The 24,075-nt window shown below is 41.7% G+C and overlaps 2 protein-coding genes across 5 annotated transcripts; one reads left to right on the top strand and one right to left on the bottom strand.

Annotated features, from left to right (window-relative positions):
- Nucleotides 1–3,613: 3,613 nt before the first annotated feature.
- Nucleotides 3,614–17,091, bottom strand: NSL1 (NSL1 component of MIS12 kinetochore complex). 2 transcript variants are annotated; one of them, XM_064509674.1, is made up of 7 exons: nucleotides 16,805–17,091; nucleotides 16,613–16,697; nucleotides 13,339–13,469; nucleotides 8,656–8,710; nucleotides 5,757–5,824; nucleotides 5,036–5,143; nucleotides 3,614–4,602 (listed from the first exon to the last, which is right to left on the bottom strand). In XM_064509674.1, the coding sequence occupies exons 1-7, from the start codon at nucleotides 17,027–17,029 to the stop codon at nucleotides 4,507–4,509; spliced, it is 768 nt and encodes a 255-aa protein (XP_064365744.1). In that variant the 5' UTR covers nucleotides 17,030–17,091; the 3' UTR covers nucleotides 3,614–4,506. The 2 variants fall into 2 exon arrangements, with proteins under 2 accessions (XP_064365744.1, XP_064365743.1); XM_064509673.1 differs by having other exon boundaries at nucleotides 3,614–5,143; nucleotides 16,805–17,090.
- On the top strand, nucleotides 17,029–24,069 carry TATDN3 (TatD DNase domain containing 3). 3 transcript variants are annotated; one of them, XM_064509669.1, is made up of 10 exons: nucleotides 17,029–17,167; nucleotides 17,263–17,295; nucleotides 17,418–17,491; nucleotides 18,013–18,097; nucleotides 18,775–18,837; nucleotides 19,911–20,036; nucleotides 20,346–20,484; nucleotides 20,679–20,791; nucleotides 22,022–22,102; nucleotides 22,451–24,069. In XM_064509669.1, the coding sequence occupies exons 1-10, from the start codon at nucleotides 17,105–17,107 to the stop codon at nucleotides 22,592–22,594; spliced, it is 921 nt and encodes a 306-aa protein (XP_064365739.1). In that variant the 5' UTR covers nucleotides 17,029–17,104; the 3' UTR covers nucleotides 22,595–24,069. The 3 variants fall into 3 exon arrangements, with proteins under 3 accessions (XP_064365739.1, XP_064365741.1, XP_064365740.1); XM_064509671.1 differs by having other exon boundaries at nucleotides 19,911–20,020; nucleotides 20,429–20,484; XM_064509670.1 differs by lacking the exon at nucleotides 17,263–17,295 and having other exon boundaries at nucleotides 17,077–17,167.
- The last annotated feature ends 6 nt before the right edge of the window (nucleotides 24,070–24,075 follow it).

The raw sequence follows: 24,075 nt of genomic DNA on the forward strand, positions 1-24,075 counted from the left end.
TAAGGACAAGGCATCAGGGTTGGAATAAAAACATTTTCACTTTCGCTATTCATCCTGTTCCCTTAAATAATAAGGAAATGCCCCACGCTTCTTGTAAAGGCAAAGCAAGAAAATGCCTGCTGAACGTGCAGGCGCTTCAAACACAAATCTCTGTTCGGTAGCGTTTCAACAGCAGCATGTTTCTTTTATCCTTCCAGACCTTCCAAGTTTATCCTTCCTTCCAAGTAATGTTCCTTTTATCCTTCCAAACACTTTTCCTAAACTTTCTTTGAACTGTATCTTCTCCCTCAGCTCTAAAGGAAGTGAATGCATATTTGCACTGATAGATACTTAGCAACATCCTTGCTGCACTGTAGATATATTTGTATATGGTGCCTGATGTGCACTCCTGGTTGTGCTCAAATCACATGCAAAAGCATGTCCATGCGAGGGAAGGTGCCCCCAAACTGCAGTGCAGTCAGTTACAACGCCCCAGGTATCTTAAATGAAATTGGATACTTCCCTATTTTTCTGGCTTCCCCAGAAGTTTGAGTCATACAACTTAGATGAACATCAGGTTACAAAGTCTACAAACTGAGTAAATATAGACTATCCTTTCAGGAAGATCTGGCTAACAGTTTGTGCTGAATGTGGGAGAGAACCGTGCTGCCTGGGAGTCAGAGTCAAACTGAAGTCTCTGCTCTACCGCAGGTTTCCTGGTTGACTCTGGGACCATCAGCTAGATCAGTATTACTGAAAGAGCTGAATGGGACTTCCCCACCGGGAAGCCCTTCTCCCCAGCTGCTCTACCTCGCAGCAGCTCGTGTCTCCATTTTCCAGGCCACCTACAGGGTCACTTTGGCACTTTCTCAGAGCTTCTCAGCCCACAAGGACTGAGTAGTGCCTGGGAGCCTCCCCCACCCTCACAACCCCTGGACCCACAAACCATATGGGCCCCTTTGGCTTCCTTGCCAAACTGCCGCGACCTAGTCTGTGTCCTCAGACTGTTGGGTCAAGCAAGCACCTCACAGGATGTTCCCAACCCCTAATTTCTTTAAAAGCATCTTGCAGCTCCTTCTCCCTTCCCGCTTCATCCAATACACAGACATGAGGGCTCACCAGGGAGGCAGAGGGTGTGGGTTCAGTGCCACTGCCCAGCTGAAGGGAACCAAACCAACATCTCTTGGAAGTTAGCCATATCCATTAGGCAGTGAGCAATGACAGGGCTTATTGCTCTCAACCACTCCTTTTGAAACAGTCCAATTTTGCATTAAATCACTCATCATGGAGTTAAAGGCATGAGTGGAGAATTAGTTGGGACAGTTGCTTAAGAAGAGAGCACTAGGTTCCTGTCTTTATAGCATAAGCACATTTTAAACAAAGCACAGGACTAGAACTCAGTATTTGCATAAGCTCAGAGAACAGCTATGTTCTCTCTTGCAAAAACCAAATCTATGAACAAATCAGAGCTATTCTGGGAAAAAAAGCCCGCTTCTCACAGAGGGACTTTGAACTGATTCCACATGAAGCTTTCATGCTTTTCCAGCAGCAATGCTGCTACTGACAGCAACTGCATGACTAGATCATTTAACTGAACCAAGTGCTGACCAGTTTACCAAGGACTTGTTAGTGCTGTATAACTACCCTGCTGAGTAACTCCTGGCAACAGCCAATGCCTTCCAAATACGGTAGAGAAAGGAGGTTTCCAGGATCCCACAAATACGGGACAAGTCACAGAAAAGTCCCTCTGAGCCTGAGTATGGTCCACTCTTGTTCAATGTGGCAAAGGAAATGAAAAGTCAAAATTTGCTTATGGGAACATGTTTCTGCTTAGTGTTAAAGTTATCTCTGGTACATCTGTAGAAATGCCTACACAGTAATTCCAAGTAACATAGCAGTAACAGCAGAGCATTTCTATACAGGAGAGAGAAAACAAGTCCAGAAAGCAGACTAGTCAGCTGAGTTTACATTTTATAGTGGCAGTTTATCAGTGATTTTTGTCTGCAGTGAAGCAACCTACACACATTCAGGCTAGAGTTGCTGAATGCAGTTTAACGCAGCACGGCATTTCTGAAGAGCGGCACGAATCAGAACTGGGTTTCGGAACGCAACGTGCCCAAACTTTCAGACTGCCATTGGCATCCATGGGAAGATTTCTGGAACAGGAGTTCCCCTGCATGTTGTGTGCGAAGCCTCTGCTCAGAAAACTACGCACAGCGAAAGAGCATGCGGATACTGCTCCGATTGGTAAATGTGTATTGGGTAGGGATGGCTCACCACTCACTAGCGATAAGCGCAGTGCTGACAGTACTTACCGGCAGAGAGACGTTCCATCTCACCTAAAAAAAGCTAAGAAATTCAAAACCTGGTTGCAAATGTTCCCAAGCATCCATCACTATTGAGCTGTCTTACAAAAGTCAAAGGCTATATTAAGAAAAACTACCAGACATTTCTTGATGCAATACCAAATCGCCCCAAGTTAAAAATAAGAAGTTTGAATGTTGTGACATTTCAGTAGAAGCCTGATTAGACCGTCTTGCACAACATTGCAGATTTCTATGAAAAGTTAACTAAAGGACACAATGCTGTTGGAATGGGAAAATGTGAAATAAATATTTCATTTCTGACAGTGGGAAAATATATCCCAGACATTGCTTGTTGCAAATACCTCTTGGTATAGAATTTTTTAACAAACATCTGAAAAACAGCCGAACACTCAAATGCTGAATTCAGCTCATCACCTGACTTTCATTTAATGAGAGGGCCTCTGACACCTTCCATTGCCCCTTGGCCAGAAGTGGCCCCCAGAGATCTGTAAACTCACAGTTTAAATACTGTACTTGGGATCTTTATTGATTTGTTTTCTTTACCCTTCTTTATGCCATGTATTTGGCCAGTATTTCCAGATGTTTTCTTTTTCCATGCAACAGTGACTGAAATGAGGGGTACAGGATAAGGCATGATTTACCATGCATCCATTTTCACTTCTTTCAATCCCATACCTAGGAGACTGCAGGACAGTCAGACTGCAAGTGTTAACATGCACTGTAATAAGTGAATTAATGAATTCGTCTTAGGTCTTAATCCACAGTGCTCTCACTTAAGCCTTAAGACATTTGTCTTATGTTGGCCTTTATAGATGGGACCTCTTCAAAGAAATGTGCCTATTCCTTATAAATGCTAGCCATGTTCTTTACCTGCCTATCATTATTCAGCAAGATTCCTCTATTAACATAGAAATTGCTCAAATACTATAATGGTAGACATAAAATTTTGCAGTGCCCACCTTAGTCTAGAAACATTCATATTAAAGAATGTGTGCGGATCTTGATGAAGAGAGTGATGGTTAGGATTTTCAACCCAGCAAGGCGCATACATAAGCAAAGGAGCTAGAACAGCAATCCACTGTGAAAAAGTCCTGGTCCCATGTTCCGCAGCTCTGCAGTTCCAGTCCCTCACACATCCTGTCCTCTCTTATATTAGAGGCTTTGTAGCCCTGAGATTAATAACAGTTGTGAGTTCAAAGGCACTAAAAGGAACTACTTCAGTTACTCAAGCCAGAATTTAACACAGATGTCCTCTGAAGTGTTAGTACCCTAAAGCCAGGATTAGAACGGACAACATGATCTGCAACTTTGATCTTTCTTAATTGATTTAATTTGCTTGGTATAAAAACATAAGTTCATATATACAAAAGAGATCTGAAACACGTATTTACATGTGATTAAATATACAGAATCTCAATACAGATGCTCACTTTTTCAAATCTAATGATGCTAAAATTCATCACACATTTTCTTGAAAATTTTCAGTTTCTTAAATATTAAGTTGGACCACCTCCTTACTACAGTACATTTCACTAATAACACTTCTCAAAAAACTCAAATTACTGTGTGAGAAAACACACATTAGACATGAGTATATATGGCAAGCATATGCAATCATAAGCGAGGAGTTAGGAATGGTTAAGGCACGCTGCTCAATTTAGTAGTACTGTGCAATTGTCTAGGTACAAATGTGTAAGAAAAAGTGTAGGATAGCTCAACTTAATACCATTTACTGTTACTCTACACTGATTTTAAAAGTTTAGTCAAATATCACAAATGCATACATGACCGAAGTCAAGATCCTGTAATGTGTAGAAATATTGTCCAGGAAACCCCCAGACTACATACTTGGATTACATGAAATGAAAATATCAGATAAGATACATACAGTCCATTCTTGTTCAGAATAGCATACTGCAGGTAAATATATACAAATATAAAAAACTCCAAGTTCAAACAACCATGACTATAAATAAGTCCAGCTGACCTAAATTCAGGAAAAGTCTAATAGCAAGGACCAATTTTACATTTACATGTGGATTTTCTAAACTGTAATACCACACTAAAACGGTGTTTTGAAATACGCTCTGGTGTGAAATTCTTTTTTTATTCACTTACTAAAGAAAAGAGTCACCCAAATGAGTATAGATGAAGGTGTATCTGGAGAACAAGATACTCTCCAACCTCTTTAGACACATGCTTAATGTAAATGAGCAGTCAGTGGGCTACAAAAAGACTGCCCACATACATAAAGCATGTGCACAACTCTTTGAAGCATCAGGACCCACGCTGAGTCCTGTAATAAAAGAGCAAGAAGTGAGAGTTAATCAGTAAATACACTTGCTGGATAGGTGCTACTGATATGTTTAGGCTTTCATACACTACCAGTGTAACTGTAAGAAGAGAAATATTTAAAAAGATCAAAGACTAAATAATTAAGAAAGTTCTTAGGTATAGCACTGAATTAGAGGGGAGAAGAAGGTTAAAAAAAAAAAAAACAGAATGCACTGAACAAGAATACAACTGAGTTTCAAATCTAAAAATACTAAATGAGAAATTCACGTGCTGAGAGCAATTTTCCTCCGGCGCAGTGGATAGCGTCTTGCTTGTGGTGAGTCTGCAGTTCTCTTTCTTTTCAAGAAAATATAAGTATTTTTATTGGTATCAGTGTCTGTTGGTGTGACTTCTACTGGTGGTATGAAGTTTTGGACATTATTTTCCTCCTTCACCTTACAACCAGCAAAGACTTCTTGCCGCAGCTTGCAGAGTTCCAAGGTTGGTTGCCAAGTTAATGCTTCGGAAAAACCTTCTGCTCTTTCTATTAGTGCTGGGAGAGACTGCAAAAACAAGTCCAAGCATCTCAAGTTACATGGGAAAAGTAAGGGTTGCAATGAACAAATTAGAATCTGACATGCACCAAAGCATCCGCAGAGATGGTCCTTAGGATGATGGGTGAAGGTTGAGAACTGAGAGAACTCAGAGCTACCAGCCAAACAGTGACAAGTGTCTACACTCACAGGTCATGCAAAGCGCATTCCACACAAGTTTAAATGCTCCTCCATTTCACCTCCAAGCTGAACAAACATGAGAAGAACACTACAGTATATGTCTAAGCTGGTACCAAAGTAATAAATGTCACGTGCTACATGACGTTGTACAGATCTTTTCAGAAGATGTTTTAATTTTTCAAATGCTGCAGATTCTGACATCTCTGTAAAAATATTTTCTATAGCCACAGGGCAATCTTCCTCACTCCTGGTTGAGGAAGGAATGCTTTATAGATATATCTTCAATAGTCCAAACGTAAAGGAGTACTTGCTTCAAAAGTACATACGCAGGCTTTTTTGTACAAAATTATAAACTAAGATGAGTTAGAACTCGTATTTGATGACATTTTATCAGATCAAGAAAAGAAAAAACATATCCTCTTGGAGTGCACAGAGATCTCACCTTCATTATGCCACTGATCTGTTCGGATGACATTTCTGCCAGCTGCTTCAGCTCTGCCATGTAAGCATCTACAACCAACCAAACAAAAGTGAACTTCTGAAATGCACCCCCTCCCCCTTGCCTGCTACTGACTTCTTAAGTTAGGCAGAAAAGTTGCAGAGTCCCTGCATAAATATTAAACCTGCAGCACATCCCTTTCACTTGCAAAACCATCTACAATGCAAATTACATGTAGCATTATAGCTTTGGAGATGACAGCTGATGTGTTTTATCTTACTATTATTACTCTTAACCACTAAATATGCAATAGTGCCTAGAAGTCTCGACAACAGCAAACCACAAAGTTCTTTGCTTAGAAATCCTACAGGTTAGACAAAACACAAGAAACAAAGACAGTATTTGAAATAAAGGAAGAGAACACTGTTACAAGGAAAAAAAAAAAAAGACCTGTTTTGATGCTTTCAAGCTCATGTTACATTTGATAATAATGTAAGAAATAAGGAGGATAAACACAACTATGGAGAAAATGAGATGAAGGAAACCCATTTAAGAAGGGGAATAAACCAAATCTTACAGCTCCAGCGGGGTAGCAACAGTCAGCTTTTACATTAAAGTTTACATTTTCTCTCCCAGCTTAACTCTGCAAGTGTAAACAATAAGAACTGCATTAATTCTGTTGGGTTAATATGAAAAGAAAGAAAAGAGGCTTGAGGGACACTGAAGCAGGCAGCAGGTGCAGAATACTGGGGAACAAAATGTCATATATTTGATTGCAGTAACAACATAAGATCATCAATACAATATATATTTTTGATGCGTAAGAAAACTGGAAGCAATTTACAAGCAATAATAATTCTCCCAGTCAAGACTTAAGCTCTTATAAATTACAAAAAGACCCAACCAAGTCTGCATGCTGTCTGCCATTTTTCAGTGTAAAGTTCTCTCTGCAAAGCCACAACATCAACAAAAACTTACAAGCAGCAGACAAGCAAGTGTGCTCCTGGGAACTAACTAGTCTCCACCTCCCACTCTTACTATTTTTCAATAGGGGTTCACCAGTCCCTGCAGCAGAATATACCAGTCGATGGTGCACACACTCATAATGCATTCTGGAGCAAAACACAGCACTTTATCTTAAGCCAAGCTCATCAGTGCTACTGAAGATGATTTAAGTCAATCACCATATTCTAGCGCAGGGTGTTAGTGACCTCCTGCTGAAAGACAAGTAGCAAGAGACAAAATTTTGTTGTCTGTCCACATGCACAATGTACTAATAAGATATGTTTTAGGAATTCATAATCAATGTACGGAAATGGATGCTAAAATGCACCCATTCAGCATTTGGAGGGAAAAATAAAACAGCAGCCTCTTTAAATACACAGCAGAGGCTTATGAATGGACGCTCTCTAAAAGAAAGATATGTCCATAATGAAGACTTTTTACAATAGGATATTGCGATTAGAAGATTGGTGATCCTATGAAGTTCCAAGGAAGAAATTAAAAAAACCCCATAAAAATAAATCATTAATTGGATTATTCTAGATATACAGAAAGACTGATACACAGTTAAATGAAATCTGCCTGCAGAAGTTGAGCTTTACATGGACAACATTATATTCCTCAGTGTTCAAGGCCTTCCAAAACATAGGGAAATGAAAAAAGGAAATGAAAGGTATTGAGTAATCTAAACATTTTTGGTTTCTGGCCACTGTACTTGCTAAACTGGGATACACAAACTTCCCAAAGACTACATAGATACTAAAATTCAGCACAAACTCTATGTTGTCTTGGTTAAGACTTCACTGTTACCCAACCTGAAAAGGCTGTACCTTAGTGCAAGCTATTACTAACTGCAGCAGTTTATTCACACCAGAAAAGCATAGATCCGGATACCAGAAACTGAAAGAAACCCAAATACGAAGTGAAGCTCTTTACTGCTCCTGCTGCACAGGCTGGCATTTCTGGAAGCAATGTCTCCTACTGCTTACAAAGAGGAAATGGTGCCTAGAGTAAAGTCAGATCAGCAGGCTCAGACTTGGAAGCTTAAGCTTTGCTTCTCAAACTTTATTTAACAATGCTGTTTGTTACACCAGCTTTATATTATGTGCAGTAATCCATAGTGAGAGTTCCGTAACCACATTTTCCAACTTCACACAGTGTTGGAAAACTCTGTCATTTTCAATAGTTAAGAACAGGCAAGTTAGAATTTGCCATTTCTTAAGGGCAGCCTCATAAAAGCACATCCCATTCACGAACTGCAGAATTTATTACCCTGTTCCAAGATGTTTATATAAGAATAACCTTTCAAAAGCACCTAACAAACTTAGGGCAATGTTTACAGTTGTGTTTCTTCTCCAGCACTTACAAATCTCACAAACAGGATAAAATTTCATACATACTCTACAAATTAGGAGAGTCAACTCTACCATCACCCAGTGCTGAACAACTACTTTCAATCTCCAGAAGAAACTGACGGACTAGGAAGAGAGACCAAAACATTTCTAGTACTTATATAAAAGGAACATAAGAACTGTCAAAGCTTAATGTCAAGGATCCACCTAGTTCCGCATCTTGTCTTCACCAGTGGTTAAGAAAAAGAGGTAAGAAAACCTGTTGAGGGTAATTATGTGACAATTTCTATGCAATACCCACACAGTGGCCAGCTTGTGCCTTTAAGTACAGTGCATAACAGCACAAAGCATTCAGAACAAGAGAGCTGGATACAAGTTAATAAAAGGATGCAGCAATATATTCAGCTCTGACAAACTTCTAGCTATTTTGATGAAGTATTTGAACAGTTTTAAATAAACTTAAAGAAAACTTTTTAAGCATTAACAGTTAGCCAGTAAGGTAGGTTGTATTCTCTCAATGCAGCTGCCCTCCCTTGAGAAATCTTTACCTTGAGAAGGTCGTGATCTTATCTCTTCTGGTGTTACAATGGGCTGGTAGAGCTTCTGCATATTAAAAAAAAAAAAAAATTGAAATACCTCTTGCTGTAATATATATCTAGTTAGAACAATGGAGAAAGGCTAATGGAAGGAGATGGTGGAATTATTTAGATAAAGAGTATATCATATGCATATTTTATAGATACTCGGTTACTGGAAACAGTATTCTGGTTATCACAGTTAATATGCTCACCGTGCACAAGTCTCCAAGATCTACTTTAGTCTGTAAAATTCTAATTATTAATGCATGAGGATTTCTAACCTAAAATCCAGAAATTTTGGATGAAGCATTGCCATCTGCTGCACAACTGTCAAAGAGAACGGCTGTGACTTCTAAGGAACCATTCACAAAACTTTCACAGCGTGGCAAACTTGAACAAAGGGTACATTTATACAAAAAGCTAAGAAAAAGAAAACTACTTTAAATGACTATTATTTCGCTGCAAGTATTTATGCATGAATAAGAATATTCTCCTTCACAAACCAGGCTCTCTGGCTCTTTGGCCCTACTATGCATCTTGTGACTTGACACCTGTTAATTGTGACCGAAACAAAGTTGTAACGTTTAGTTTTATTCAAGGTGGAATTGTAAGTAAGAGACTACTGGAGAAAGAGGAAACAAAGCAAAGACAAGGGAATGTAATTTGTATCATCTTCAAGTTATATATTTTTATTCTCTTCAAGAGCTGTCCCTCATTCTTCTTGAACCAAAAAATGTAGAAGGAGGAAAATTACTTATTCCTCCTTGTAGTTCTATTAGAGGAAAACTTTCACAGTTCATATGTATTATTAGCAAGTCTACGGTAACAGCTCCAAACAGAAGCAAGCTTGCATTAGCTCAAACACTACAGAACTACCAACTGAAAACTTCCAGGAGGAGTCTTGCTTTGGCAGTTGTGGGGAGATCATCGCACTAAATGAGTGGTTCTCTCCAGTTAAACCTCTGTGATGTACAGCATCTTCATAGTTACCTCATGTCTCAGAAAACACGCATCTTAATAGTAGTCAGGGTCTGAAAAGAACATGAGAACTCCTCACTCAACAGGGAAACCACTAGTAGCTACACAGAAGTAGCTGAGAGGAAAAATGCCACTTCATTTCCAGAGATACTCTAGAAACTTCCCATATTTTGTAGACACTTAACTAAAATAATCATCCAATTGTGTTGTTATAAAATCTGAAAGGATCAACAACAGAAGAAAGGTAGGCTGAGAGGCATTCTAAATACTCATTTACTAAATAACTCATCTACTGGTAGAGCACCATTTTCCTTTTGAAAAAAGATTAAAAGGTCATATTAAATCTTTGTGTTATACAATAGCAAACTGTATTTTAGATGATTTATTTTTGTTTGAAGTACTTGATCTATTGCCAATACATAGAGAGATCTCAAAATGCAATACACGTTGGGAAGTATCCCAGACTTAAGACAAATACGTTTCTACTTACTCTAAATCATCGATGCTTGGCTAAACTAAAGAGTTATTTACCCTTTGTCAATTTTAGTCCTTAGAAATGTAACACAAGCTCTTAAACTACTTCCTGAAAAAAAATTCCCATCTTCTTTAGTACAGAATCAGAATAGCGGAGGTTTGAAGGGACCTCTAGACATGGTCTAGTCCAAGCCCTGCTCAAAGCAGGGTCAACAATTTGAGCAGGTTGCTCAGGCTGTGTCCAGTCAGGTTTTGAATATTGCCAAGGGAGATGGAGATGGAGACTCCCCAGCCTCACTGAGTAACCTGTTCCATTGTTCAACCACCCTCAGAGTAAAAAAGCTTTTTCTTATGTTTAAATGGAATTTTCTGTATTTCCATTTGTGCCCATTTCTTCTTGTCCTGTCACTGGGCACCACTGAGAAGAGTCTGGCTCCGTCTTCTTTACTCCCCCTTCAAAAAGTATTTATGTGCATTGAGAAGATCCCCCAGAGCCTTCTCTTCTCAAGGCTGAGCAGTTCCAGCTCTCTCAGCCTCTCGTCATACATCAGATGGTCCAGTCCCTTTGTCATCTTTGTGGCCTTTCACTGGACTCGCTCCACTATGTCCATGTCTCTCTTGTACTGGGGAGCCCGGCACTGGACCCAGCACTCCAGATATGGCCTCACCAAGGCTGAGTAGAGGGGAAGAATCACCTCCCTTGACCTGCTGGCAACTCTCTGCCCAATGTAGCCCAGGACGCTGTTGGCCTTTACTGCAAGGGAGTATTGCTAGCCCATGTTCGACTTGCTGTCCACCAGGACACCCCAAGCCCTTCTCTGCAAAGCTGCTCCCCAGCTGGTTAGGTCCCAGCCTGTACTGGTGCATGGGGTTACTCCTCATAGGTGCAGGACTTAGCACTTCCCTTTGTGAAACTTCATGAGATTCCTCTCTGCCCATTTCTCCAGCCTTTTGAGGTCCCTCTGAACAGCAGCACAACCGTCTGGTGTATCAGCCACTCCTCCCAGTTTTGCATTGTCTGCAAACTTGCTGAGGGTGCACTCTGTCCCATCATCAAGGTCATTAATAAACATGCTAAACAGTATGGGTTCCAGTATTGACCCTTGGGATACACTACTGGTGACTGGCCTCCAAGCCAGACTTCATGCTGCTGATCACAACCCCTCGAGCCCAGCAATTCAGCTGTTTTTTACTCCACCTCAATGTCAACTTATCTAGTGCATACTTGATCAGTTTGTCTGTGAGGATGTTATGGGAGACAATGTCAAAAGCCTTGCTCAGGTCAGGATAAACAACATTCACTGCTCTCCCTGCATCCACTGCTAGTCATCTCATTGTAGAAGGCCACCAGGATGGTCAGGCATGATTTCTACTTCGTAAGTCCACACTGGCTACTCCCATTCACCTTCTTGTCCTTAACGTTTAGAAATGACTTCCAGGATTGCTCCATCACCTTCCCAGGGGTCAAAGTGAGACTGACCGACCTGAAGTCCCCTGGATCCTCCTCCTTGCCCTTCTTGAAGACAGAAATAACATTTGCTTTCTTCCAGTTCTCAAGAACCCAATTGTTATGACCTTTCAAAGATAACTGAGAGTGGCCTCGCAATAACATCCGCTTCATCCAAGCTTCCTCAGCACTTGCGGGTACATCCCATCAGGTCCCAGTTTGTTTAAAAGTTCCCTAGCTTGACCCTCCTCTATCAAGGGTAAATATTCCTTGCCCCAGACCTTCCCACAGGTTCCAGGGGCCTGTGTTCCCTGAAGGACAGTCTTACCCATAAAGACTAAGGCAACAAAGGCATTAAGTACCTCAGTCTTTTCTATACTTTGTCACCAGGTCCCCTGCCCCATTTAGCAGTGGGCCCACATTTTCACTAGTCTTCCTTTTGTTGCTGATATACCTGTAGAAGCCCTTCTTGGTGCCCTTCATGTTGCTTGCCAGATTCAACTCCAGGTGGGCTTTGACTTTCCTAACCTAGTCCCTGCACACTACAACACTACAGCACTGCATAACGCTAGCCTTTCCTTAGCCATTCTCCTCTAGCAAGGATGCAGTTCATTCATGTATGGATTCGCATGCTTCCAATCTGAAGAATGCAATTCTGAAATCTTTATTGAGGCAGAAATCTATCAAAAAGCAGTAACAGCTTGCCTGTGGAAGGCGGATAGTACAACATATGCAAGGTATAATTAAGAGAGGAGAAAGAAAAAAAAAAAGAGGAAATATTTCTGGATTTATGCGGCAAATGTTCTTACCTTCCAACCCAACTGGAGCCTCTGAACAGAGGGCAGTAAATCACATCACATTTGATTACAAACATATGTACATGTGCTGAAATGGCTCAAACAACCAACAGTCCTTTTAAAGACATCCAAGCCTTTTACTCCTAGACTGAGCTGATTTTTTCTCCAAAGCCATATTATAAAGCGCTAACCAGCCACTAAAGCAATAAAGTTTAAGAATGTAGTCAAAGGACAGATACTTTAAAAAGTACTTCAAGAGACAAGAAGAAAATGGCAGCTCTTTAGGATGACAGCATAAATGATGGAAAGAAAGTTGGCTCTTGATTAATCAACGGGTAAGCAAAAGGCAGACCTAGCATAGCTGCAAAAGTGAAATTTAGCAACCAAGAATGTGAGTAGGCTGTTTAATGCCAGTAGTTACACAGTGCCAAAAAACAGAGAAATCACTGCACCTATTCATGACTTTTTTTTCCCTTCTTTACTGAACTGGCTTATCAACAATGCAGTTATTAGCTCAACAAAGGGGCTCAGGAAAAACTCAGATATCTTTAGAAAGTTATATGCTGCACATGATAATATCTACCTATATATAGCATAACATTTAATACTTCGACAGCAGTCTTCAGCCAAGGATTTGAGAAACCCTGATTTGACAACATAAATAGGTGTATACTAACTTCTAACACGAGTCATCATGTTGAAGCAATCTGCCTAAGTAACTTGCTGAACTTTGCCACAGCCCCAATTCACTCGTACTTTATAACACTTCATAGCAATCCTCAATTTGCTGAAGAGCAAATTAATGCAAATTAATGCAAAGAAATGATTTTGTTGACAAAAAAATCAAGAGCAGCTGTGGAAAGGAACTTATGGGTCAACATTCAGTGAATTCTCCTTGCTACTTATGGCCAGCAACTACTCTATGCAAAGATTTTCTGAAAATTTTAGCTTACTCACCAACATCTCTTGCTCCCCTTTCATGGTTTGGATAGCATGCATTAGTATCTTTTTAGGCCACTGCTTACGTTTTGTTGTCGTTTCTACAATAAGTTCATCAAACTGATCTTCAAGAATTTTGATGTTTGAACCTAAAATCAGAAGCATGCAAAGTTATTATAAGAATGCTCCTACAATTTTTTTCCCTTTCCAACAAAGTTATACGGAAAAAGTTTTATATCTGAAATAAGAAACCATGCATGATTATCACTGAAGATAAAGGCATCTGCCTTGGAACTACTTGTAAAGCCAAATGGAAACTGAAACACTATTTGCTGTTGACCAATTACTTTTTAAGGAAGGGAGTGGGGTGAAGCTCTCGGAAAAAAAATTTAGATTTAGAACATTTTTAGAACATTTAGAACATTTTAGAACATTTTTCTGTGTGTTCTGAAACCATGAAGAGAAGAAAGGCTCACAAAGGAAGGACTGTCTTTTGCAGTAACTTGATTTTTTAAACTGCAGATAAGCAATGCAACACGCTGCAAGAAAACTGGATTGATCTGTGTTATCTACAAGCTTTAAACACATTCGCTGGCCAACTAGAAGCCTAATGATTATATATCACATAGATAACAGACATACAGTTTAAGATTCATCCATGAATCTTCAACAACATACTATACCACCTTAATGAAACTTGGTTCCCCAAAATACTCCGCATCCTGAGGCCATCATAATTACTAGATACGTGCAGTCTGTAAAAAATAAAATACATTTGCTTTCAATATCCAATGCCCAACAGACTGCATCTGGTAGGAGCCAACTTTTATGGATTTTTTTCTGATCATAAAATTAGACAAAGTATCTAGAACATATTTCCTGCTGTTGGCTGAAGTGTTTTGACTATTGTTACCCTACTACCAGCTTCTCCAAGACTGTAATTAAACTTAACAATTTTTAAAACTTAAGATAGTGTTTTCAAACTGGATTACTTTTGCAGACCTTTTAGAACTAATGCACTGGTCCCATTAATGTGTTGAGCATAACTTGCAAAGTCACCTGATCTACTGCTAAAGAACAGGTTTTGAGCTCCCCCTCTTGGCCAATCTGTGTAGCACCAGATGACTGATTTGCTCAAATGGATGATTTGATTTGCTCAGGCAAAACTTGAGGGGTTGTTTGTTTTGGGGTGTTTTCCGGGGGGGGGGGGGGGGGAGCAAAAATCAACATAAAATCTTTAAGTGTAGAGAGGAAAGGCTTGAGCTGCTGGTCCACACAAACACCAAAAGCATGAAATACCAGACCACTTGGTGATTCAAACTGGATCAAGATCAGACATAAGCACGTTACTAAAATTATGTCAAAGTAGAGAGCACAATACAGCGTTATACCCACTTTATGCCGGTTACAGGGAAACAGCAGTATCTCAGCTGGCACAAAGTCAGATTGTACAGAGGATAATTTACTGAAAATACTATCTACAAGGACAAAGTATTTCTATTAAGAATTTTTGAACAAATTAGAAATAGTGAAGTGAGGCTGAATCAGTTCAGCATTTTGTATCATGAGACCAATGCACTTTTGACCTTTTAGTAGGTCAAACCTGAACTTGATGTCTCATGGGGCAAAGTTTAGCAGTATTTTAAAACCTACAGACTGAAAACAGTGGATAAATATTTTACTCTCATGTATCCATATTAAAATAGAAACAAATTCCTCAGGAAAAGTGTTTTCAGGATGATCTGAATTGAGATTTTTTTTCTTTTAGGAAGGAACTTGGATTCTGAAGAAAGTGCAATGTGCCAGGTATACAACAGAAGTTTTATCATTCTAGATCTGCATTTGCAGAAGCTTTCTGAACAAAAAACTGTTCAAGGAGCTCTTCCTCCACAATCAGTTCAACCTCTGTGTTTTCAGCTTCATGCAACTGAAGAGCATCAAGTTACAGGCAAAGAACATCTGACACTAACATTGGTAAACGAATCAAACAGGAATTTTCTTTGAAGACCATTTTATCAAGAATCCCCATTACTATCAGTTAAAAGACACTGCAAGCAGTAATTATAAACTTTTACTTAATTATTATATTAAATAGTAGCAACATACACTGCTAGTTCTTCTCTTCTTCTCTGGATAGGAAGAAATGTTGGCCAATGCCCCCAACACAATCACTCAGGCTGGAAGGGCCCTCAGGAGGTCTCTAGTCAAGCCTCCGCTCACAGCAGAGTCGACACTAAATTCAGACCAGGTTGCGTAGGGCTTTGTCCAGTTAGTTCTTGAAAGCTTCCAAGGATAGAGATGACACAATGTCTCTGGGCAACCTCCTCCAATGTTTAGTTATCCTCACAGCGGGGTTTTTTTTTTTCATTATAACATCTTTCCTGTATTGGGAAGCCCAACATTAGGCACACTATTCCAGATGTGCTCCAACAAATGTGAAGCAAAGGGGAACAATGACTTCCCTGAATCTACTGGCAACTCTCCTGCTGACACAGCCCAGTAGGCTGTGGCCTTCATGGTTGCCAGGGCGCACTGTTGGCTCACGGTTAGCCCACCGGGACCCCCATACCCTTTTCTGCAGAGGCAATCAGTTCAATCAGTTCCCATCCTGTACCACGGCAGGGGGGTACCCCTTCCCTGGTTCAGGGCTTTGCTATCACCCTTGCTGAATTCCACGTGGTTCCAGTAGGCTCATTTCTGCAGCCTGTTTAGGCCTCTGTGAATAGCAGCATGCACTTGAGCGTTGTTGACAGTACGCCACCCTGGTTTGATGTCATCCACAAACTTCATGAAGGCTTGCTGTAAACCTTGTAGCAAGATAGCTGCCATTAAAATTGGTTAAACCTTAAGTTTTTCTATTTTAACATGAGGTACTTTGGGAGTCTCTAGGCTGCTCTTCCTTAGTAGTTATAAGCAGATCCTCAAAGTTATTTAGATACTGTGACCGATAATAGCTGGAATGTGTGCCTAAAGATCTATAAAAATCTTGCTGTAAGTGTCAAACAGAACTATGACCTTTCAAATAAGCTGTCATCTCTGCCATTTACTCTTGAATAAACGTTCCTATACCTTTTGGTTACCTCTCTTTTAATTTATGAACACCGAAGAGTATGTGCTGTGTTCCTACAGCACAGCGCTTCAGCTCTGCATTTGGACATGTCTGAGCTATAGCTCAGCCTTATCTGCTCCACGAGCACCATTATTACCACAGACAGCAGGAGGCAAAACTGCCCAGTGAAAAAATATTACACTTCAGGGGGAAAAAAAGAAGTTGATGGAAAGAAGTACATACCACTTTGCAGCTCAGAGTCACCCGACGTCTCCTCCCAGGGCTGCCCGTTAATGGTGACATTCTCCTGTACTGCTGTTTCAAAGTTCTGCAAGACATTTATGGGCTTAAAAAGCTGCCCGGGACCAGCGCCCCCCCCCGGCAGGGCACAGGCCCCGCCGCCCCCGGCCCGCTCCTCCAGCCCCGCGGCCTCACCCAGAGCGCGTCGCCCGGCGCGGCGGGCCCGGTGGCGCCGCCCGGCAGCCCCTGGGCCAGCGCCCGCACGAAGGGCGCGCACAGCGCCACCACCTCGCCCACGGCGCGCCGCGAGCAGCACTGCACCCGCGGGTCCCGCCGGGCGGCGGCGGCCGGGCTGGGCGGCGGCGGCCCCGCGCCCGCCTCCCCCAGCGGCAACGGCAGCGGCGCCGGCCCGGCCGCCATTTCCCGCCTCGGCCGAACCGAAAATGCCGGCCCCGGAAGCGGAACCCGCCGCGGGGCGGGGAGGGGCGGTGCGACATGGCGGCGGCGGCGCGGCTGGTGGACTGTCACTGCCACCTCGCCGCGCCCTGCTTCCTCCCGGTGAGCGCGGCGCCGCGCGGGGGAGGCGGGCGGCGGCGGCGGGGCGGCCTGGTGGCCTGGTGGCCTGGCGCTAACGCGGCGCGTGTCTCCCGCAGGACGTGGCGGCCGTGGTGCGGGCGGCGGAGCAGGTAGCGCGGCGGCGGCGGCGGCGGCAGCAGCAGCGCGGCGCGGGGGCGGCCTCGGCTCCCGGCCCCGCGGCGGCCCCCTTCCGCCCGCCCTCGGCCACAGCGGGGGTCTCTGTCTGTCGCAGGCGGCGGTGTCGGCGCTCGTCGTGGTGGCGGAGCACGCGGGGGAGTTCGCGAGGGTCGCGGAGCTCGCCGAGAGGTGCGGGGGGGCGGGGGCCGGGGCCGGGGCCGGGGCCGGGACCAGGGCGGGTCGGGCCGCGACGTCTCCTCTTGCTCGGGGCCGGGCACCCCCGGCTGTGGGTGCCCCCCTCCCTCCTCACTCTGGCTTTCCACACCCGATACCCGTCATTCGCTTAAAGCCACTGCGAGCTGCGGCACCTGGCTTCTTTAAAAATACATATATTACATTAGACGTGGTAAATGAGGCTGTTGCGGTGCTCCCCGTCACGGCTTCCGCAGGCCTGGTTCGGTGTGGGAGTGGCACTCGGCGGCAGGGCCGGAGGGTGATGTGCGCTGGCGCCCTGAGCTGCTGCAGCCTGACCCGAGGGAGCCCCAGCTCCCACCACGGTGTCCTGGCCACGCCAGGACATAGTCGCTCCCAGGACGGCCAAATGGCAAGGAGCATGTTGTCCCGCTCAGCGATCAGGCTGTCCCCATTTTTGGCTATAAGCTGCCTCCGTCTGCGATCTCTCACGCTGCTGACGTCTGTGTCGTTTCTAGATTCCCCGGGTTTGTTTTGCCGTGTCTAGGAGTTCACCCTGTTCAAGACGTCTCACCAGAAGAGCAGCGTAGTGTTACTTTAAAGGTAAAATACAGGCGGGTTAGATTAATTAACTTTTTAAATGCTACTAGGACTGGTTTGGATATACAATGTGTGAAGAATGCTCTGGTCTAACTAATCAAACTTCATATCTGCCCTGTGATTTTTATGTGCTTCTGCAATATAAAAAACACAGCGGACCAAATCCCAAGGTCTCTCAACACAACCATTTTTCTACGTTAGTCCTAGAGCAAATTTGTTTGCTGAAGTCATTTAGCTGTATTACAGATGCTACAGTGAAACATCTCTAAAATCCCAGGCGAGTGATTTGTTTACAGCAAACATAACGCATGTGTATTTGCAGCTGTCCCTTTGTTAGCGCAGGAAATGGAAAGCTAACCATTTGTGCCTTTAACCTGAAAAACTTGGACGGCTGCCTGCCGCCGTATAACGTCAGACTTCTTATGGATCTTGTTTTGGTTAACTCTTCAGCTCCTATGGAAAGAGCAGCTTGACATGAAGGGTCACTGAGTAAAGCAGGGGAATCCTGCTGGTTTCTAAAATCTTACTGACCGCTCAAGTCTCACTTACTGTAGTAGCAACTTTGAAGATGCTGAAGTTAAGAACAGTGAAGGGAAATCCTATTTAATGGTGATACTGAATTCATACTGCTTCGGTCTTATAAGGACCGTGAGGATTACTTCTTTAATTTGTTCTTGCAGGATCTGGATGCTGCACTGCCACTTATAGAACGCTATAAAGATAAATTGGTAGCAATTGGAGAAGTAAGTAGAATCCCATATTTTGTCTAAATAGCTGTGGTTTTGGCAGCACCTGTCACCAGAATTACAATTAGTGAATACTTGGTTCTCTATATGCAATAAATATTACTAACAAGCTGAACAAGTGGAGAGTCTGATTTTTTAATTGCCTTACTGTACTTGCCTTCATATATTTGCTTGATCTCATCTTTTCCATAGTTATTAGGAAATAAATGACACTTATGCTAGTAAATTTAGTAGGAAGAATTGCAAAATTACGGTATATTCTCTTATACATGGATTCCTTTTGACCTGTTCTCTGGCAAAGTGAAACACTGAGTCACACTTACCCTCATTCAGATCATTCCTCCATCCTGCCCTGACAGTTAGGCTAAACTTTGATTTCAGCATACCTTGTAGACTTCTGTAATGTTGCTTCCTCATGATTCCTTGTCTGTCTATATCCATATGTTGTCTCTTGTCTTATACTTGGTTGTAAACTAATTGAGGCTTGAAAACTTTAGGATACAGTTACCTTTTTTGTGTGTTGGTAGCAGGGGGGCTTGTGGCTGGTTCTGTACTTGCTGCAGGGAAACCAGTTATTGGCAGAGCTTTGTAGCTAAACTTGTTGTGTTGCACCTGTATCGTACATCAAGGACTTCAGTTCTGTGAATTGGGCTGCTTTGACAAACGTTAAATTTCATTTGAGTGTGTTTAAATCAAAAAAGTATAGGATTAATGGCTAATTTTTGCTAGAGATAGTACTAAGTTCAGTTCAGAAATTCCATTTCTATTGTGATCCAGATCTGAAATAATATTCAGTAATATATAAAAGAGCAGAAAAACAGAGGTAGATTAAAATGCTAAATAAACTTGTAGCTATCTCCCAAATGTTTTCACAGTTGAAAAGCTGATGTTTGAGAATGAATTCTTTTATTAGTAAAATTACAGATGAGCTCATTTTAATTGCAGTCTCTAGCATATATATTTTTTAAATGGCTTGCAGGTTTGAGGCATATTTTCCTTTATATATGGTATTGTGGTTTAGTCAAGCTTTAGATATGTGAAATTTTCTCACTTCTCTTCTTGTACTCTAGGTTGGACTAGATTTCTCTCCCAGATTTGCCAGCACGGATGAACAGAAGGAAGGACAAAGACAAGTTTTGACCAAGCAGGTCGAGTTAGCAAGAAGACTGGATTTGCCTTTGTATGTTTTGTTTATGGTAATAGGAGAATTTTCTAGCTCTCAAAAACCTAAGGAAATATTTCCCAGGATTTATAATTACTAAGAGCCCATGGAACTTTTCTGACATGGATTACACTGGCATTTTCAGCCTGTCAGTGTACAGTTTGAGATGTAATTGTTGAGTTTTCCCTATGTTTCCTCTTGAATACAGTGGTCTTATGTGTCCTGTCCTTGCTTTGTTGTTGCTGTATCTTCACAGTAGCTAAAACATTTCATTTATATATCTGTAGAATTCTTTCCTAATAGGAGATGTAATACAGATTAATCATTTTCTTTCCTCCCTTAGCTGCTGTCAGTTCATCTGTGTTTGTATGTCGGGGAAAGTATTCTACAGAATTCCCTCATGCCAGGCTTCTCCTTGCTTTGCAGAAATGTTCATTCCCGCTCAGCTGGAAGACCAACCATTAATCTCTTAAAGGAACAAGGTATATTTTTAGTGCACTTTGTTCTTCATTGTTTTTGTCAACAGAACTTCAATTTTGCCATGTCCTCTTATCAGTTTGAACCATTCCTCCCAAGTTTCATGTACCCAAAGATGAGACCAATGTCCCATCAGAAGCTGACGTCGCAGACCTACAGTAAACACTGTTAATGAATTCGTTTGGCTCTGTTCTCTGAGGTGCTGGGAATGTGTTACTCCATGCATTTGATGGGAAGCCATCTGTCGCGATGGAAGGGGTGAAAGCTGGATACTTCTTCTCCATCCCTCCTTCCATTATAAGGAGTGAACAGGTAACATTTAAAGGGCATTGCTCTGTCTTGGTGCTTGATCATTTCAAGTAATAGCTCTCAGCTTATCCAGGATGAAAAACATTACATTTTTGTTGTGTAGCTCAAAAGTGTGCTTTTTCAAGTCTGTGCAATTTGAAGTGGTACTTGCAGTACTCACCTATAGTTAATGTCACCAGACACTGCTTGATAGTAGAGCCTGCTTTCAGCTGCTTATAGCATTGCAGGTTTTAACTCTGGTTGAATTTCCATCTGGGGACTTTTGCCATAGCTAGACATTCGGAGGGAAATTCTGGCTAAAACAGTTCAACTATTTCTGAGGAAATGGGGCGCTTTTTTTGTCACTTTAGTGTGTTCTGGAGAGCTTTACTTTGGAAACTTGTATCACTGCAATGTTTTTAGCACAGAGACTTGACTTGACATTTGGAAGAGGACTGGTTTATATGGCAGTTATACCGTGGTTGTCCCCACCTGCTCCAAAAAGAAAATCTGCTCATATTTGGCTAAGTTACAGGCTTCTGAAAAAAAATGTGATTTGCAAATGGCATGCTGAGTGAAGAAGCAGCTAAATTGCTTAAAGACTGTTTGTATTGGCCTCATTCACCCTTGACTTTGTGAGAAAGCCCTTGTAATTTCTGCTCTGACGTGCTGTGAGCTATGCTAAATTCTTATTCTGGGGAAGGAAAAGGGAGACTGTTTCCATCCTGCACCATCAGCAGCTTCTGTAGTAAGCTCAAATGTAAGAAAGGAAAAGGCATACTTTAAGCACGGGGGTCATGTGGATAGACATAGACAAGGATGAGTATAGGAACCTGAAGAAAGGAAAGCAAAGTGGGGTTGAGGAAAAAAAAGTTACACAAATACTATATGTACGGAAAAGTAACAAATGAGAATTACATTGATAACTCCAAGCATAGGGTGTTTTGTGCAATATAATTACCTAATTTAATAAATAATAATGCATCCAGTGTTTGGGAAATAGTACTTTAAGTGTTAGTTATTAATAGTACTATTACTGAGAGTAATACAGACATAGTTATCCTGTTTTTGACAGGACTTCTTGAGCAGCTCCTGGTATTTTTGCTTCCATTCTGAAACTGTTGATAAAATACTGTCAGTGGCACCAAAGTCTTTGGACATTGCTTTTAAATGTAGAACATATCCTTTCATCTTGCATTTTTTCCCATGTCTAAATGAATAGAGCATTTAGCAGTTGTCTTTATTTTCTTCAAGAAACAGAAGCTTGTGAAACTCTTACCTCTGGAAAGTATATGCTTAGAAAGTGACTCTCCTGCTCTGGGGCCTGAAAAACAGGTAAATTGTGGTGAGAGTTTTATATACAGATTTCCAAAACCACACATTATGGAGGCTAACTATTGGGGTGGGGGAGTGAAGTAGTGTAAGCAGAAAAAAGGTATGAAAGACATTGCCAGATGAAAATTTTTAGACGAACAGGTCAAAGAAGTAGCTAAAGAGATAGGGTTCCTGAGTCAGGGAAAAGAGAAGAAATTTCAAGAATGGCCAAAGGGGAGAATAATCAAAGGAGAATAGATAAATGTCATAGATGCCACAATCTGATTGAAACTGTGTCGGGAAGTGCTGAATCTGACACACCTCTCATCTGTAGAGATCTGTAATTTTGTCTGTTTTTATGCACTGCAGGTAAGAAATGAACCAAAAAATATTTATGTTGCTGCAGAATGTATTGCCAAAATTAAAAGAATACCAGTTGAAGAAGTTATAGAAGTGACAACACAGAATGCACTGAAGGTATTCCCCAAACTTCGGAACTTTCTTCGGATATAGGCTTAGCAACACATAAAATCTGAAATAAATTATGTTGCAGAAGCTATTGTTTATGGCCTAATACATAAAACCAACACATATCTTGTCTCAAATTGGAGTCCAAGAAATGAGCACACTGTTAGGTAGATGCATGTTACAATGGATATTGTGAATTTCTCAAAGACCTTGTTCTGTACCCATCATTGTCATATCTGAGGTGGGGTAAAGTTAGATCGTTCATTTGCATCTCTCATGTCTCTGAATGAATGTAAAGAAGAGCACCACAAAATTGGGCATGTAAGTCAAAGTTTAGTTTCTCAGACTCCTTGCTCAGCTGCTCCTAACCTGGGATATGGCTGATGTTCAATGGTAAATGTCCTCATTATTTAGTTTCTGCTCTTGTGCATGTGTGGAAGTTGCTCAGTTGTGGGCCCACTCATGTAATGCATAAGCTACAGTACACATCCCTATCTGAGCCATTTGAAAAGCTTAGGTGGACAGATGTTCTTGGTATGTCTTGTTGATTGGGCTCTGAGAGTGCTGCAGAAGCAGCAGTTCCAATTTCTTTCAAAATAGAGTTGGAAGGAGAAGAGCTGTAGCCCTTCTACTCCTTCCTATCTCTTCCCTTGTATACAGTAACTCAGTAGTTGCTTGCTCCCAGATGAAAGTCAATTGGATTTCACTCCTTTCTCTGTTGAAGATGATTCAGGTCAACATCTCCAATAGGTCCCAGAAGACCTGTGACTAACAACATCTTTGCTATTTTGAGAAGGTTCTGCTTTGCTTTTGTGGGTTTGGTTTTTGTTTTTTTTTTCTTTTTGAACCATATTCTATTTTATATAGAGAAACTACAGGCTGGAAAGAAGCTGTAACTAGTTTGAGAAGGAGGAGCCTTGAGTTCAGTCTTATTTCAGGGACTTTTATTTACTTTTCTGACTGCTCAATATCAGGAGTGATGGGATGTGAGAGAGAGACGAGCCCCAATTTTGTGAGATATTGAAGGTGCTTGTCTGCTGTATGGGTGTATTGCATGCCTACCTTGAAGCTGTGGATTATGCTTTATTGGCCAGTGGCCTAAAAACTGAATACTCTGCTGCCTCACAGGACCTGTGTAGATGAGGACCTGTCAAAACAGTCACCAAAATTTTCTTGACTATACGACAGCAATGAGCTAAGTAAGTTGTGAATGTCACTTAATTGTTCTGAGGGCCAGCTGAGGAACAGGAGGCTTTGTCTTCCTGGGGAGGTTACTAGATCAGTGAAGGAAATATGGGGAGAGTATTAATTTTGTCCATGAACATCTCTGATACAAAATCATGCATCATACAAACCCATGGCAAGATCAGAGGCATCTGGCTTTAAGATTTGGGCATGTCTCTCCTAGGTCTCTGGTAGCTATGTGATTTTTCAGGTTAGACTCCTTCATGCCTTACTGATCAGGTGTCTTACCTCTTGTTCCTTTTGGAAATGGTTAATAAAGCACTATTCTGAAATTATCTGAT

The sequence above is a fragment of the Dromaius novaehollandiae genome, chromosome 3, assembly GCF_036370855.1.
Source record: "Dromaius novaehollandiae isolate bDroNov1 chromosome 3, bDroNov1.hap1, whole genome shotgun sequence".
NCBI lineage: Eukaryota > Metazoa > Chordata > Aves > Casuariiformes > Dromaiidae > Dromaius > Dromaius novaehollandiae.